The sequence below is a fragment of the Tasmannia lanceolata genome, unplaced genomic scaffold (assembly GCF_043159265.1).
Source record: "Tasmannia lanceolata isolate RefF3 unplaced genomic scaffold, GAP_Taslan_0.1 ptg000024l, whole genome shotgun sequence".
Classification (NCBI taxonomy): Eukaryota; Viridiplantae; Streptophyta; class Magnoliopsida; order Canellales; family Winteraceae; genus Tasmannia; species Tasmannia lanceolata.
Genome location: NW_027518701.1, coordinates 13,451,278 through 13,469,595, shown reverse-complemented (window position 1 = coordinate 13,469,595; position 18,318 = coordinate 13,451,278). Strand labels below are relative to the sequence as shown.

At 42.6% G+C, this 18,318-nt stretch overlaps 1 protein-coding gene across 1 annotated transcript; it reads right to left on the bottom strand.

The window, feature by feature from the left end:
• Positions 1–10,541: 10,541 nt before the first annotated feature.
• On the bottom strand, positions 10,542–12,191 carry LOC143857058 (uncharacterized). Its single transcript, XM_077367331.1, has 3 exons — positions 12,091–12,191; positions 11,287–11,934; positions 10,542–11,187 (listed from the first exon to the last, which is right to left on the bottom strand). The coding sequence occupies exons 1-3, from the start codon at positions 12,189–12,191 to the stop codon at positions 10,542–10,544; spliced, it is 1,395 nt and encodes a 464-aa protein (XP_077223446.1).
• Between the last annotated feature and the right edge of the window lie 6,127 nt (positions 12,192–18,318).

The window sequence follows — 18,318 nt, the reverse complement described above, 5'->3', positions numbered from 1 at the left end:
TCATTCGCAGACAAGCTAATTCCTTATGACCTTCCGTCTCGCTCGCAGACAGGTCAATCATCTTGACCCCAGGCTCGATCGCAGCCAGGTTTATTCTTTAGATTTTCGTCTCATTCATAGACAAGCCAATTCCTTCCGACCTTCCGTCTCGCTCTCAGACAGGTCAATCATCTTGACCCCAAGCTCGCTCGCAGCCGAGTCAATCCATTAGCTTTCCGTCTCATTCACAGACAAGCTACTTCTTTCCGACCTTCCGTCTCGCTCGCAAACAGGTCAATCATCTTGACCCCAGACTTGCTCGCAGCTGAGTCAATCCATTAGCTTTCCGTCTCATTCGCAGACAAGCTAATTGGTTCCGACCTTCTGTCTTGCTCGTAGACAGGTCAATCATCTCGATCTTAGGCTCGCTCGCAGCGGGGCCAATTCATTAGCTTTCCGCCTCATTCACAGACAAGCTAATTCCTTCTGACCTTCCGTCTCGCTCGCAGATAGGTCAGTCATCTTGACCCCCAAGCTCGCTCGCAGCTGGGTCAATCCATTAGCTTTCCGTCTTGTTCAAAGACAAGGTAATTCTTTCCGACATTCCGCCTCGCTCGCAGACAGGTCAGTCATCTAGACCCCAGGGCTCACTCGCAGTTGGGTCAATCCATTAGCTTTCCGTCTCGTTTGCAGACAAGCTAATTCCTTCCGACCTTCCGTTTCGCTCGCAGGCACGTCAATCATCTTGACCCCAGGCTCGCTCGTAGCCGAGTTAATCCATTAGCTTTCTGTCTCGTTCGCAGACAAGCTAATTCCTTCCGACCTTCTATCTCGCTCCCAGACAGGTTAGTCATCTTGACCCCAGGCTCGCTCCCAGCCGGATCAATCCATTAGGTTTCCGTCTCGTTCACAAACAAGCTAATTCCTTCCGACCTTCCGTCTCACTCGCAAACAGGTCACTCATCTTCACCTTAGGCTCGCTTGCAGCCGGGTCAATCCATTAGCTTTCCGTCTCATTCGCAGACAAGCTAATTCATTTTGACCTTCCGTCTCGCTCGCAGACTAGTCAATCATCTTGACCCCATGCTCGCTCGCAGCCGGGTCAATCCATCAGCTTTCTGTCTCGTTCGCAGACAAGCTAATTCCTTCTGACCTTCTGTATTGCTCACTGATAGGTCAATCATGTTGATCCCAGGTTCGCTCGCAGCTGGGTCAATCAATTAGCTTTCTGTCTCGTTCGCAGACAAGCTAATTCCTTCCTACCTTCTGTCTCGCTCGCAGATAGGTCAGTCTTTTTGACCCCAGACTCGCTCCTAGCCGGATTAATCCATTAGCTTTCCGTCTCGTTCACAGACAAGCTAATTCCTTCCGACCTTCCGTCTCGCACGCAGGCAGGTCAATCATCTTGACCCCAGGCTCGCTCTAGCTGGGTCAATCCATTAGCTTTCCGTTTCATTCGCAGACAACCTAATTCCTTCCGACCTTCAGTCTCGCTCACAGACAGGTCAATCATCCTTGACCCCAAGCTCGCTTGCAGCCGGGTTAGTCCATTAGCTTTCTGTCTCTTTCGCAGACAAGCTAATTCCTTCCGACCTTCCCTCTCGCTTGCAGATAGGCCAGTCATCTTGACCTCAGGCTCGCTCCCAGCCGGATCAATCCATTAGCTTTCCGTCTCGTTCACAGACAAGCTAATTCCTTCCGACCTTCCGTCTCGCTCGCAGACAGGTCAATAATCTTGACCCTAGGCTCACTCGCAGCCGGGTCAATCCATTAGCTTTCCGTCTCATTCGCAGACAAGCTAATTCCTTCCGACCTTCCGTCTCGCTCGTAGACAAGTCATTCATCTCGATCCTAGGCTCGCTCGCAGTCAGGTCAATTCCTTCTGGTCATTCGTCTCGCTCGCAGACAATCCTTCTGGTCTCCCGTCTCGCTCGTAGACAAGTCAATTCTCTTGATACATAGGCTCGCTTGCAGCCAGGTCATTCCTTTAGCCTCGGGTTTCGCTCGCAGACAAGTTAAATCTCTCTGAGCCTGTTCGAAATCGGTGTCTCATTTTTCCTGAGCTCGTTCGCAAACAGTGCCTCCTTCCTTCATTGTCTGTCTGAAAATGGCGCCACATCATAATTGTCTTTCGTTCTAAGTTGCATGATTTTCGATCTTAGATTCAACTCATTTCTCCATTATTCTGAACTATCAGCTCATGGTGGTAAGAATAAATGATCTTGATTATGTTCTAGGACTTCGTCTAGGGTCTTACATTAGTCTAGAGAGTCCTTTGTTGATTAAAGCTGCGCAAAATAGCTTTGTCACTTTTGCTTTGGTATTCTATGACTACGTCATATCTACCAAAGAGGGGCATCGTAGACACCCCAATTTTGCTACGCTTTGAAAAGCAAGAGATTCAGAAGTTTCATCTAGTCTTGACGTCTTCCGCATTATATTAGGTATTCTTGCATTTTTAAGGAGTTTTAAAGTTGATTCGCAATCCTAAAAGTCTTTAGTGGGTTCCATTAGCCTCCGAAAGATGAAAATTTAAGTTTCCAATCAAGTAGGAAAATCTGCTATTTTTTGAATTTCTCAGGGTTTTTCCTATTTTTCATCAATTTTTGCACTACAGGGGTATTTTGATCATTTTCAGTGTGTCCCATTTGACCCCCAAGTTGTGTCTGAGAAATCTTGAGTGATTCCATGAATTTTGAAAAACTTGTTAAATTTAGAACCTCTTGGGGGTTTCGCTTGATTTGGAAATTTTGTGTGTCGAGGGCATTTTGGGCATTTTCAGGGAATGCCAAATGGTCTTGTTTGATATCGTCCACCAAAATAAACAAACTTAAAAACTTGCTATTTTTGAAGTTTGAATATGAAGACTTTCCATTTTTAACTTTCCCCTTTGAGGGCAATCTAATTTGAGGTCATTTTTAGTCGCTTTTAGGTGTATGACAATAGGGGCATTTTGGTCCGAAAAATTGCTTTTCTTATAGACGGTGGCTCGACCATGTGCTTGGGGGTGCGACATGAAGGTCATATGGGTTGGGTTTATTCATAAAAAGTTTGGATTTAATGAGATTTTATTGAATCTTTATTTAAAAAATCCAAAAAAACTTTAAAAAGGCCCATTGGACAAAAGCCCATGTGGGAGGCACATGTGGACTCACCCATGTGGGTGGGCCCACATGATTGGGTGCCCATATGGGTAGTCCACTTAGTTGGACATCCAACATGAGGTGAGGTGGATGTTGACAACATATTTGTTTTGAAAAAAATAATAATAAAGAGAAAAAGAAAGGAAGAGTTGCAATTAGAAAGGGCTAGTATTGTCAGATTACTAAAATAGCTATAATATTTTACTTACTTGTCCAAAAATTTGTTTTATACTTGTTTCGAACGGCTCAAAAAGATCTACAACTTTCTAGTTTACGATTTTTCTTGATTCTGCCCCTAAATAGTTCAAAACTAGCTCCAACATTGGGCAGTCTTTTTTGGACGGGAATTTTTCATATATATGTTATTTCCATTGTGTGAGAGTTTCTAGAAGAGTCTTGAAAGATCTACCTTATGCAAAATAGTATGCCTTGGCTTGCATGGAATCACAATCAGAATTCAAATTAATTTGAAAACTAAGAGAAAAGAAAGCGTAGTGTGTAAATAAGGAAACTAACTAAAAGGACTCTACACAATGGAAACAACCTATCCTTTGCAAACCATAATATTTTTCTATATAAAAAACATCACCCAGACTCAAAATCTCTCTTAAAATTCGTACAACACTCCACCCTTTCAAAAAAAATTCGTCCAACACTATTTGAGCCATAATTCATTACTTTCAAGTGAGCTCCATTGAAGCATACTTGGATATCTTCTTCTCCTCTTCAACATACTTCAATTTGGGGTTATAATTCTTCAATCTTCGGATTTTCTAAAGTGTATTAAGGGCTGGTCAAAGCTTATATCTTGAATTACCAGCCCTAGAGACAAGAAAAAGCGATCAACGGTTAGTATTCGTCTCCCTTGAAAACTAGGAACTAGAAAAAGCATGTTAGGTTAGGTTTGCGGGTTTTCTTTCGTAGATGACGCATATGGAGGTATTTTTGGATGAAATTTAACATGATCTAATGTGAATCATATTCTTTTTAAATCTAGATTTTTGCTGGAAGATTAATTTCTATGATTTAAAAATTAATTTTCTTTCAAAGCTCTTTCGATATGGGTTTAAATCCGATTTTCAAAGCAAGTGGTTTGAATCAATAGTTTTCTTCAAATTAGATTCTTTCTGAGATTGAAACACAATTAAAAACTTTTGAAAACCTAAATTTCCAGCCAAGATTGGCTGGTTTTAATGCCGACATCGCCCTTCAAGCAATTGTCCAGAAAAGAGTGATTTTTTGATGAAAAAAATCAAATCTATAGAAACACATGTCGGAATTGGCTGAAATTTTCGCTCCAGTAGTTTTTTACTATTTCCAGTTGACTCAAACATTTTCATGATTTTCAAAATTTATTGAATATGAATTATAATTGATTTAAGGTCTGTTTTAATTCGAAGAAATATTAAATGAGTTTGAAAAATTACAAAACTTTTCAGAATAATATCTTATAAATATTGAAGAGTTTTTGTGAAAGAAAATTTTGAAAATGAAATTCCTTCATTGTTTTAAAATCACAACTTCGTTTTGCGCATAAAATGGCTATGTTTTCAATAAAATTTGATTTGTTTGATTAAATTTTGATCTTCTGAAGCTGAAATTTGGAACACAAATAATATTATCCATATTTGATCTTTTGTGAATTGTTCGTGATTTTAGGATTAGAATTGATATGTGTTTTTTATTTTTCTTTCAAAATTGCCAGATTTTGTCTAGTTTTTAATTGGTGGTAAATCATAATAACAATTGTTGAAATTTTTACAGTAGGCTCAAAATATTAATATCTTGTTTCTGTCAAAGTTTTGATCTAATTGGAATATGATTTATATATGTTACTTTGTAAATTTGCTACCTGGTCGGATTTAGAAAAAATCTTATAAAAGATTTATTTTAATTTTCAAATATCATGAAAATTTCCTGAATGTCATATTTTATGATTATTGAATTTTTATGAAAGTGAGTCAAGTTGGAATCGAATTGGTATGTGTTTCGTTGTAAAATCACAATCTCGTATGAAATTAATAAATCCATTAAAAATCCAATTTAAATCCAAAAGTAACAAAAATTTCCAGAACATCTTAATTTCTTAATATGCATCTAATACTTAAGGCACTTAAGGATAAACCTTAAAAGTGTACAACTTCTTTTGAAAATTTATTTTTCTAGGTCTTTTAGGTGCATGGGTTGTACTCATAATCGTTTACCTATTGCGATCTACCTTGTACGGTTTAAGTATCTAAGTTATAATATGTTGTTGGCTCTGAGGTCGTTTTTCACGGATACCCTGAGAATATGCCAGGCAATAAGATATTATAACTTATATGCCAAATTTTATAAGTGTAAAAAGCACGATTTCCTTCCATGAGTGCAGCCTAAGCATGAAACTTGTTAACCCTTAGAGCCTTAGATTTTCCTTAAATTTTAGACATCAGGAACACTTAAGATAACCGAAAATCAGTAACTTAATAAATTGAGTAGGATTAATCAATATTTAAATTATTTTGGAACCGTTGGATTACTGTATCATCTCGTAGGAACCTTTAGAGCCTTCTTTAGGAATCCTTACGCCACGATCTAGGTTTTAGGGTGTTGTAGAGTTAGGAGTCCAGTCTCATCACGGTCGATTGTTATTGATAGCAATTGGGCCATATATTTAGTTACACTAATTAACCCTTTTCTCATAGGACAAGCCTAGTTAACCTAGGATGTAGGTTCACCTGCATTAGTCTAAGGGGATGTCTTGCACTTAGATAGGACCAAATATCATCTTAGAAGAAGTCCTAGGATAATAAAAGCTACTAAGCTTGAATTAAATAATCTCTCATAAACTGTTGAAACAGTCTTTTCGGTCTAGATCGATGTCCTAGATTTCTTGGGCATATAGCTTAGTTTAGGTCACCGAACTACGTCGACTCTGATCCTAGTGAGGCTTGGGTACGTAGGCAGCTTGGATGCTGGGATGGCATTCCATGCACGAGTCGGCCCCACACACAATCAGTGTGATTTTTAGGGTAGTTTTTTTATTTCTTCTCTCATTTAAAATCCTAAATTAAATTGATTAAATCACTTAGGATTTTTTTCCAAATTAGAATTTTAGGAGAATTTTCACATAGATTGAATCCCAACAAATCAAGAAAATCAAGATACACATTGAGGAATTATTTTGAAATTATATTTTAAGATGCATGTCACATAGTTCGCACATCAAAAGAGTTCAAATGACCCATTTAAAAGAAATTTAAGAGAGTTAACTTTGAAATTGAAGACCGGATTATAGGACAAGAATGATGTATGTGGTGGTAATCCCCCATACCTTCCATTCTCGTAATCAGGTAACAAATCTAGATTTCTTGTCACTTATGGGTCCTAGGTCTCTTACCTAGGTGGCGACTCTGATTATTCTCTTTTGTGTGAAATTTGGATTGCTTTAGTGAACCCAAGTTCACAGAAAAGATGACTTATATTAATAATTAAAAGGCACATGCCATTCGCGTGGGTACGAGAGACCAAGAGAGGGAGGTGGTTCGCGCCCCCCTCTCGCGGGATCGGGTCCCCCAGAAGGTTGTACACCTGAGGATCCGATGCGAATCTTGTAAGCTTATCATTAGTCTCCATTGACAAAATTTTGTTGTCTCCTTACTTCGGCATTCAGGTGCCTTGCACCCTCTACCAAAGAGGGGCATCTGTAGACACCCAATTTTGTCAAGAATGTATTAGTGATAGGTGACGCGAGGAAGAACCTTATGACGAGTTCCAGAGCACCAGTCGTGTTTCTTTCAATCTCTCTTTAGGGTACCTAAAGATATTTTCAACCATCGAAAGCCTGTTTTAACACTACACCCGCCCTTTTCAGCAAACCAAAAGCCTGTCTACACAGCACCCATCTTTTATGGCATAAAACCAGTAAGTCCGTCTGCACACGGTATTCCCAATCGGTAGGCTAACCTAGGGTCTGAAACTCTCTTTTTAGCACCCAAAGGACACCCTCTCTCTCGAAAGCACCCGATGTCAGATTCATTGGAAAGCCATGAACACAAGGAATCCAACGGACCTGACCGCATACGAATCGGAGTCCAATCAGAAGAGATATGGACGACCAAATACATTAGTAAGAGACGAAACCACCACCACCCAGAAGCCTGTTTAAACACAGCAAACACTTTTGTCATCAAACCAGAAGCCTGTCCACTCAACACCCACCATTTACGGCATTCGTCGGTGAGCCCGTATGCACACGACATTCCCAATCGGTAGGTTAACTTTGGGTCCGAAACTCTCTTTTGGCATCCAAAGGGAACCTGATTTTCCAAAAGTACCCTATTTCTAGTCCATTGCAGAGCCCTGAACACAAGGAATCCAACGGACCTGACCGCGTGCGAATCGGAATCTAATTGGAAGAGATATGAACGACCGAAAGCACCGATGAAAGACGAAAACACTACAAAACAAAACGGAGAAGAGACGAACTATAGCGGCAACCGGGGATGACATCACCCAGATTTTTATGGGTGATGTCATCACCAAATTTGTCCTAGACAAATTTGAGTCGAGCCCAGATATTTTTTACCCCTCCCCTATAAAAAACACTACAAAACAAAACGGAGAAGAGACGAACTATAGCGGCAACCGGGGATGACATCACCCAGATATTTATGGGTGATGTCATCACCAAATTCGTCCTAGACAAATTTGAGTCGAGCCCAGATATTTTTTACCCCTCCCCTATTTATAGGGGAGGGGGGTAAGGTTTTTTAACACTTATCTCTCCTCTCTTTCTCTCTCTCCCCTCAGGTGTATACACCTTCTTTCAGTGTATTTTTCCTCTTTTTCAAACCCCAAACCCTTGCAGAAAATCAGACAGAAATCCTAGTTAGCTTGCTTTAAAAGAGAGAAAGTACATAAACACTAGGTAGCTCCTTTCGGACGTCGACACTCCGCCGAATTTCTGAAGGTTCAGAGCGTCTTTTTTTTACGCCGTTATTCTGTCAAAATTCACAGAACTACGAGCTACTTTTCCATAGTAGCGTCATTGTTCTACTGAGATCTCGGTAAACTCGAAGGCATTTTTGGCTATACAACGCCATTGCGCGGCCGATTTCTCCACAGCCTCGAAAGCCCCCTTTTTAATACAAGCGCGGTAGCGCTGCCGAATTTTAGAGAACCCAATGCCCTATTTTCAATATAGCGTCGTGGTTCTGCCAAAATTTTGGCAATCTCTGAAGTTTCCTTCTTCCAACAAGCGCGGTTACGCTGCCCAACTCTCCAGTGGTAAGATCAGAAAATCTAAAAAATGTAATCCATTTAATTTTCTGTCGTAAAGTAAGTTGCGAAATCAGGTTCTGCCGAAAGCAACTTACAATACAAACCTAAAAAAATAATAATCCATTTACTTTTCTGTCGTAAAGTAAGTTGCGAAATCAGGCTTTGCCGAAAGCAACTTACGATACAAACTTAAAAAAAGTAATCCATTTACTTTTCTGTTGGGTATTTACAAAACAGGTAGTGTGGGTTTCATCGCCTTGTTGTCAAGCCCTTCTACCTATCTTTCACTAATTTCAGCACTTTACTGCTTTCTGTACTTTTACATTTGCACAGTAAGATTCAAGGTTGAGGTGTCAAAGAGACTTGTTCTGCTACGGCCGAGTGCTTGAGACATTATTCCCTCTGACTTGCTCTTTACTTTCGGCAATTTACAGCTTTCTTCACAGTAAAGTACGAGGTAGTGACATCATAGGATATCGGGCGCTCAAATTGCCCCCTGAACTTATGATATAAACCCCTCTACCTTGCTTTTACTTTCTGTATAGTCATTTTCCGTTTGATTTAAGTTAACCTGATCGTGAGTAGTTGCGAGTTCCATTCGAGCCGTAAACAACTTACAACACCGATCAGGTTAATTATCGCTTATTTCTATTTTCTTTTGTAAATTCATTCCATTTACATTCGGAATTAAGCATAATGTAACAAGGGAAATAACATCAAATCCTTTTATTTTAAATCCTTCCAAATTGCCAATCTAAGTTAAGAGACTGGATAAAGCCGGGTGAGAGGGGTGCTTAATACCTTCCCCAATTGTAACAACAACCCTTGCCTGGATATCTGTAAAGACCGTGCCTTAAGCAAACATAGTAAAATATAAGGTTCTAGGCCCAGAGGAAAGGAACCCTTGATTACTATTCTTCTAACAAAATTCGAGTCGTTACTCATTTTCTTGGAAGAATAGACACGGGTCCTAGGCCCTAACCTAGGTGGCGACTCTGAGTTTCTCTAACTTGCGAAGTTAGGACTACATTCCCGAGTCCGTAAGTAGCGCAAATCAAATAACACCCCCTACGTAAAACTCGATTGTGGTGATCCCCTGTCGTCCTGCGCAAACACGGGAAAAAACCGGTTCCCACACTATCCTTTCAGTTAAGTGCTGTATTTCAACAATATTTTTGGAGGGCCATGTCTAATATAGCTTTGATCTTCTCAGAATTAGCCTCAATTCCTCTATGGCTCACCATAAATCCCAAGAACTTCCTAGATGTGACTCCAAATGCACAGTTTGATGGATTCAACTTCGTATGATGCTTCCGAAGGACCAAAAAAGTTTCTTCAAGATCCGAAACATGGCTTTTTGCCATCATGTCGCCTACATATACTTCAATGTTGCGCCCAATTTGATTTTCAAACAACCTGTTCACCAACCGCTGATAGGTTGCTCCTGCATTCTTTAGGCCAAACGGCATGACTCTGTAGTAGAACAATCCTTGCTCAGTAATAAAAGAAGTTTTTGGGATGTCTGGTGCATACATTTGTATATGATTGTAGCCAGAGAATGCATCCATGAAGCTTAACAACTGGTGACCGGAGGTGGCGTCTATCAGTGTATCTATTTTCGGAAGTGGAAAGTGATCTTTCGGGCAGGCTTGATTTAGATCCGTGTAATCAATACGAATTCTCCATTTTTCGTTTGCCTTCTTCACCATGACTACGTTGGCAAGCCACTCTGGGTAATGGATTTCTTTGATGAAATTAGCCTTCACGAGTTTGTCCACTTCTTCCTTTATATGGACTTGTCTTTATAGAGCAAAATTCCTTTTCTTTTGTTTAACCGGTTTGAACGAGGTATCCACATTTTAACTTGTGGACAATTACCTCGGGAGAAATTCCTGGCATGTCCGATGCTGACCTTGCAAAAACATCCGCATTTGCTCTAAGGAAATTAATCAAATCTGTTCTGATCTTACCTGTGAGAAAAGAGCCAATCCGAACAATTTTTTCTCTGTCTTCCATAAATAATTGTATTTTACTCAACTCTTTGACAGGTTCTCCTTTTAATGCTCTCGGTTTGTCCTTGGAGTTCGTCGAGTCAATATGAAAAGCTTCCTTAGGTTTGTTAGTACCTTTTAAACTGTTTTAATAACAGGATCGGGCCTAATTCTGATCTCCGCATATAACTTCGATTCCGTGAGGAGTGAGAAATTTCATTTTCAGGTGAGGCGTGGAAACTACTGCCTGAAGCTCGTTTAGTGCAGGTCGCCCAATTATTGCGTTGTAAGTGGAAGGTACTTGTACTACTAAGAAAGTTTGTATGAGTGTCCTCTGACATTTATCGGTACCGAAGGTTACCGGGAGATCGATCTGCCCACCGATTTTCACAGAATCACCTGAAAATCCGTAGACATCCCACTCAAACGGGGTTAAGCGATCTACGCCATTTCCCATTTGATCAAATGCCTTGCAATGCAGAATGTTCAGGGAGCTTCCTATGTCTACCAGAATCTTGCTGACATTGGAGTTAGCGACTACCAGGCAGATTACTACTGCATCATCGTGTGGTACCATCATTCCTTTGTAGTTTGCTTCGGTAAAGGTGATCACTTGATCAATGCCATCTCCATCTGGCTTTAAATTTTTAGTGGGAGCTTCGAGAGAGTTTACTCTTGTTAAGTAAGTGTTCCTTCCAGCAGTTGTGGGGCCTCTAGCTGCCGGTCCTCCTGAAATAATGTCAATATTTCCAGCAATCTGCCTGTGACTACCAAAATTCGCTACTTCACGAACCCTATCGGAGTCTCTATGACTAGAGGGAGATCCATGACGACTGGACGATTGGTGTCGGGAAGTAGATTGGTGGTGACCTGGCGAGTGATGTCGGGAGGGAGATCATCGAACCTCTTACCTCGGTCGGGGATGATCGTTATTTAGCAGATGCCTCGCAAAACGATGTAGCTGTCCTCCCGTCACTAGTCTCTCAATTTCCTCCTTCAGATGAAAACATTCATCTATAGTATGTCCCCGATCTTCATGGTAGTGACAGTACTTCAAACTTTTCCAATTTTTACTCGTCGTTTTTATTTTCTTAGGCCGATGGATTAAACCTTGGTCTCCAATCTCATTCAAAATGTTAGAGACCGTTGTAGTAAGAGGAGTATAAAACTTTTCGAAAGAAGAGACCGGACCTTGATTCCGATCCTTGTCATCAGGTCTGGGCGGCCGATTTGGTCTATTAGCTTGACGATTTTCTTCTTTTGGTTTATCCTGTGGTTTATGAGCGTCAGCATTTTTGTCTAACTCCAGCGACTCTTCCGCATCAACGAATCTATCTGCTCTCGTCATCAGATCTTGTAAGGTACGCGGAGGCTCGACATGAAGTGAAAGCTTCAGATCTCGATTGTGAGTGGCGAATTTGAACGTAGTGATCACAATATCAAGATCGAGGTTGGTGATTTGTACCACCTGTGCATTGAATCGGCTCATAAAACTCCGCAAAGTTTCTTCCTTCGATTGACGCAACGCGATCAAAGCATTAGCTGGTCTGCGACGAGGTCTATTGTTTGCGAAATAGTAAGCAAATTACTTTTCTAATTCATGTAAAGATCCAATAGAGTTAGGCTTTAAGTTCGAGTACCAGCTGCTAGCGTTACCTTTCAAAAGTGAGGAGAAAGCCTTGCACATGAAGGCGTCAGAGGCACCTCGTAAATACGTCACTCGTCGATATGTCTTCAAAAATTCCATCGAATCAGCGGTTTCATCGTAAGACGTAAAACGAGCTAGGTCAAATGTCGGATCCACTGGTGCATACATCACTTCCTTCGTAAACAGCGAAATCGCTTCTTTTTCCTACTCATCGAGCAGATCTAAAGTACGAGGAGCCTTTAGCTCTTGTTGTACCTCCCGGATCTGGCTTTCAAGCCTAGCGATTCGATCAAAATTCGGATCTGCTATCGGAATAGGTAAATCTTCCGCAATCTGGTGATCTGCGACAACAGGCAAAGGTAGGGGTGTCAATGGATCCAGACGGTCCGATGGATCATCCAAATCCGAACGCTAGTGAACGGGATCTAAACATATGAATAGGATCCATTGGCATATTTTGGATCATCAAATCTGGGATCCGAAAAATTTCGGGTTGTGTATGGGTATGCCACAGATGCCCATTGGATAGTCACGATCCGAAATGTCTTGCAAAAATACCCTCCAAATTTTGTTAATGCTAACTGTTCTATGAAGGGTATTTTGGTCAAAACCTCTCTTATCACTTAATGAATTGGATGGGAATGTGATTTCATTCATTTCAGTCCTTTCATTTCATACTTTCATGAAGGAAAAGAAAGGTGTTTTAGGGTAATTTATTCTTTGATAATAGTTATACATTATATTCGTGTATGTAATTTTGATTAGTTTTATTGTTTAGAAGCATTATTTTACACATAGATTAAACATAGATAAATTTTTAATTTAGTTGAAGAAAATGCATAGAGACACAGTAATAGTGGACTGCCATTCTAACTCTTTTTTTTTAATTAATTGTTTAATTAGCTTAGTGGGATATAATAGGACACTCAGATGGACGGTCCGAATTAAAATGGATCGTGATCATGATGTGGAAAGTAGGATCCGAAGAACAATCCGACTCCTACCCGACCGATAAGGAATTTGAATGCATCGTGACTTGACATAGGTGGATCCGACCCGAAGTATCCCTTTGACACCCCTAGGCAAAGGATCTTGAGGCTCGGTAAGGAATAGACGCCTTCGTTGCGTGTTCCGGCGATAATCTAGTGAATTGACATTGTAATATGTCCGGATCGGACTAGTGATGGAGACAGAAAGTGCGCGCTCTTTCTGGCATTTTCGATGAGGATGTCGGTCCTCTTAAGAATCCTTGCTATCGTCCAGATTTACCTTTGACGGAGATTGATTTACCAGAACTTGAGTTTCCTTTAAAGGATCTTGTAATGGCGGCAACCGCCGGAGAATCTCGGTGACTTGGCGAGAGAGATCGTTGTACATTTATTTTGTCGGAAGATCGATGTCTCGAGTAGATCCGGCCAAAGATTCTTCAGAATGAGGGAGATACTGCTTCGCCAGTTGGGGAGAGCGTACGTTACTCATTGAACCTTGGTTAGCCTGCTCCTTGTGACCATCTTATCAGTTTGCTTTGAATTAGGTTTCTTCATCGCCGGAGATTACTCTGGTGAATGATGGAGTCCCACGGATGGCGCCAAAATGTTATCATTAAATTCTTGCCTCTAGATCTGATGGTTAATAGAGAATTATCACAGAAATCTATGAAAAAACTGAGATCTCAAACACAAAATTATTTTACTGATTGAATATGAATCTAATGAATACATTCAAGGTTCAAAGCAAATGAATGAGTAATAACAAGGAGAAAACTAGTTAGATTACATAACTTTTGGTGATCGGAGATAGATTGGAAAAGATGAAGTTCTCTCACCAGCACAATGCTCTATTTTTTATTTACTTTCTCTTCCCTAAATGAGCAGGAGAGTCCTCTTTTATACTAGAGGAGATCATACATCTTGCTTTCGTGTATCACCAACGTGGCACTCTCTTATTTGTCCTCTACCATGTCGATCATATTCGGTATATCTGCTAGCTAAAGCGTCTGTCGCTGTCAAGTGATTGTGGGATCCGATCTCTAACGACTTGAGCTGACGTGGCTAAAAGGAATCATGGGATTTGTTATGGAAGAAAGGCGACTGGCACTCTATTTTAGGCCGTTAGATCATGCTCAGCCACGTGTTCCTAGAGGATAGAACCAATTTTACCTTCAACAGGAGGGTGAGAGGAGAGAGTGAGGAGAGGGTGGGAAAATGGCTAAAAAATGGAGAAAAAAATCATATTTTGAGTAGTGTTTTTTCCCTTATTTTTTTCAGCCTTTCCTCGTCCTCTCCTTACTCATGCTCTCTTAGGTCTTTGCTCTCCCACCCGTCCCTCCCAATTGATCAAACTAATATTCCACGGTAAAAAATTCTTGGTTTCCAAACATGGCCTTAAGAGTTTCGCAAAAAGAATTCAAAATGTTTATTTTTAGGGGCCTTAATCTCAAGGTTGGGGGTGTCAGTTCGGCATGGGACCACAACCATGTGGGTCACTTTATCATGGTCGATCAGTCATCGGCACCGATTGCACACATACATTCCATGAGGCACCCAATGTTAATTGTTTGAATTTATTTAAGAATTTTGATGGTAATTTCTTGAATCATACGCTTATGGTTTGATCACGCAACACCTGCTTTACAATTCAACAATAAAGATGTGTTAGATTAATCCTAGTTAATCCTATCCTTATCAGTGTCCCATATCTCTGGTGTCACATCTGGAAAATTCCTAAGTGATGGAGTATGAAAAGCCACATCCAACCAGCTGTCGACAAGTGGCCCCCGGATGGCCCACCCTGAATTGACACCAACCCCAAGGGCAACCTGGTAATTCGCCAAGGGCAGGTAAAAACAAACCCACACATGGGCCGACACCTATCCCGGGGTAGGTAATCCAACCACCCCAGAGCTCTCACCATAAATAGCCTTCACCCATGCTATAGTAAAGGGAGATAGAAAAATATTCTGAGAGACAGCTCTAAGCTTTGGTTTTACTCTTCTGCTCATACTGACTTGAGTGTCGAAGGGTCTGTCCGGAGCAACGACTCCGGGTTGGTCTTCTGACCTCGTGTACTTCTGTGCAGGGGATACTCTTAATTTAGCTCAGCAGTTTGGACCCTCTAGATCAGCTCCTTCTTCATTGTCTCATCTGTTACCAATTTTGGGCTTAACAGATTGGCGCCTTCCGTGGGACCCTGAACTAAAAGCTGTTCAAATCCCCTTTATAATATAGCAGGACAGAGGACTGCTCGAGTACCCCCAGCGCGGGTGACCAGACCTGAAACGCACCGTAAGACTCGAAGCGAGCGAATCGTTTCACAGGTGGTAGCTCCCTCTGCAATAGCGGAGCAAAGCCCGGTTCACTCGGAACACCTGAATCCCGCTCCTACTCCCGAACAAATCCAAACTCCTTTTCAACAGATGACTACTCTTGTTGATCAGTACAAAAATCTGATCCAAATGCCCTAGCAGCAGGGCGCAGAGGCCTCCCGACTGCCGCGGGAAAGGTTGAGCCCTCCTAGGGGAGAACCTATGCCTCCCCGTCGTGATCATTCCCACCACTCAAGGCGAGCGCATCACTCCCAAATAAGGCAAGCACAAACGGAGCCTCACCGCCGTCACCGGTCCCGATCCCGCTCCTTGCAGAGGCACCGAGGCAGGGAGGGCCGTGCACGGCAAGATAAGTCCCGTCGTGACTGACGGAGCTCAGAAAGTCACTCTGGTTCGGCCGCCAGCCCTTCTAGGAAAATGGACCGATCGGCGGGACGAGCAGACGAGAGATCCGACCCGATGCTACGGAGGATTGAGGAAATAGACCACCGGATAGAAGAGCTGGCGAAAGATCAGGGCCGGCCTACCTCAAAGGCGTTCTCAAGTAGACCGCCATTTACCGATAGTGTACTGGGCGCACCAACGCCCAAAGGGTTCAAGATGCCATTGATCCTGCAATATGATGGAACCACTGATCCCGTGGACCATTTGGAGACGTTCAGAACCATAATGCTCCTCCACGGGGCCTCTGACGGGTTCCTCTGCAGAGCTTTCCCGACCACCCTGACGGGTGCCACACGAGATTGGTACTCGCGGATCAAGCCGAACTCCATCAGTAACTTTGAAGACTTCGGAGGTGATTTGGTCCGACATTTCATGAGCAATCGAAGGCCAAGAAAAACAACAGTGTCCCTGATGGCCTTGCGACAGGAGGATAATGAAGCTCTAAAGGCATTCGTGACCCATTTTAACAAGGAAGCCCTTCAGGTGCCGAACTTGGATCCTTCCGCCGTCGCGAATGAACTCCTCGCAGGCGCCAAATTCAACGATTTTAGGCGATCAGTAGCCCACTGAAATCCGCACTCGTTGGCAGACCTGATGGCGGGGGCTGAAGAATACATATCCGTGGAGGAGACACTTGCTGCCTTAGACTCGAACCGGAGGAAAACCTCTGAAGAAGACTTCTTAAAATTGCCGGCCAAATTGCTCTCGAAGGGAAATAAAAGAGACAAGTCGAAATACTGCCGTTTCCACGGAGACCATGGGCACGATACCGACGAGTGCAGACACCTTAAAGAGGAAATCAAGCTGCTGATTAACCGAGGGTGCCTCAGGAAGTATGTTAAAGAGGATGACCGCAGGAGGGAGCGCAGAGAGAGAAGCCCTAGTGGTCGAAGCCCTCAATGATCCCTGCCGCCCCCGGCGCGGCATGAGTCTCGTGCCCCAGCAAGCCCACGTTCGAAAATCAACCGACCCCCCGCCCAATGGGGTCATAAACACCATTATGGGAGGGCCGGTAGCTGGGGGGACTTCGTCATCCGCTCAAAAAGCTTACGCGCGCCGAGTTAACACCGTTCACGCATGCAATAAGAAGACAAAGACAGAAAATGAGATCTCGTTCTCAGACGCAGATCTCGATGACTTGATACTCCCCCATAGCGACGTCCTGGTCATAACCATGCTCGTTGCGAACTGGGAGTTGAAGAAAATCCTGGTCGACAACAGAGTTTCAGCCGACATCCTCTACTATCATGCCTTTAAACAAATGATGATAGGGGATGACCGTTTGATGCCGGCGAACTCAGATTTGTTCAGGTTCTTGGGAGAGGTTGTTAAAGTCGAAGGACAAATCGAACTACCGGTCCTTATTGGTGAATCGCCCCGTCAAGCTTTCACAATGGTTAACTTCCTGGGAGTGAGGGTCACGTCGGTCTATAATGCTATCTTGGGACGACCTGGCAAGAACCTTGTCCGTGCCGTTGCCTCCGCGTATCATCAAAAAATGAAGTTTATAACGCCGAGCGGCGTGGGAGAGGTAAGAGGGGATCAACCACAATCTATGGAGTGTTATGCCATGGCACTCAAGGCAAAAATGCGTCGGAGTCATTGCCGATTGAGCTACTCGATCTGAGAGATGAAGCCCAAGTAAATGAACCAGTCGAGTACCTCATCTCCTCCCTATATACCAAGACAATAGGGAGAAGGTTGTTCAAATCGGCTCCTCTTTAGATAATAGCACCCGGCAGGACCTCACCTACTTTCTTAGAGACAACGCAGACGTCTTCGCATGGGCTCCTACGGACATGCCTGGTATAGACCCTGAGGTCAGTATAAACAAGCTTGGCGTTGACCCCACCTGCAAGCCGGTAAAGCAAAAGAGAAGACATTTTGCCCTAGAGAGAAGGCAAGCGATCAAGGAAGAAGTGGAGAGGCTCTTGAGGGCTGACTTCATTCGAGAAATTCAGTACCCGGACTGGCTTGCAAACGTTGTTATGGTAAAGAAAGCCAAAGGGAAGTGGAGGACCTGCATAGACTTCACCGATTTAAACAAAGCATGTCCCAAGGACAACTAATGCTCCCAAAGATCGATCAGTTGATAGATGCCACCGCTAGTCACGAACTACTGACCTTCATGGACGCCTTTTCCGGATACAATCAGATTAGAATGTATGAATCAGATATACCAAGGACATCCTTTATAACAGATCAGGGAACCTACTGTTATCGTGTCATGCCCTTCGGTTTGAAAAATGCCGGAGCAACATACTAGAGGCTTGATAACAAGCTCTTCAAAAAACAGATCGGGCGCAACATGGAAGTATATGTAGATGATATGCTGGTTAAGAGCCAGAGCGCAAAAGACCATGTTTCCGACCTGAAAGAGACGTTCCAAGTCTTAAGAGAACATAACAAGAAACTCAACCCAACAAAATATACTTTTGGTGTTGGCGCTGGAAAATTTCTGGGGTTTATGGTAAGCAGGAGAGGAATAGAAGCCAACCCGGAAACAATCAGGGCGATAATGGAGCT

Bases quoted from the DNA above. Each gene is read 5' to 3' on its own strand.
- LOC143857058 (XM_077367331.1), bottom strand. From the start codon at position 12,191: ATGTATGCACCAGTGGATCCGACATTTGACCTAGCTCGTTTTACGTCT. The intron at 11,935-12,090 runs GTATTTACGAGG...CGCAAACAATAG, and splicing joins AAGACATATCGACGAGTGAC to ACCTCGTCGCAGACCAGCTA. The intron at 11,188-11,286 runs GTAAGAGGTTCG...ATCTCCCTCTAG, and splicing joins AACGATCATCCCCGACCGAG to TCATAGAGACTCCGATAGGG.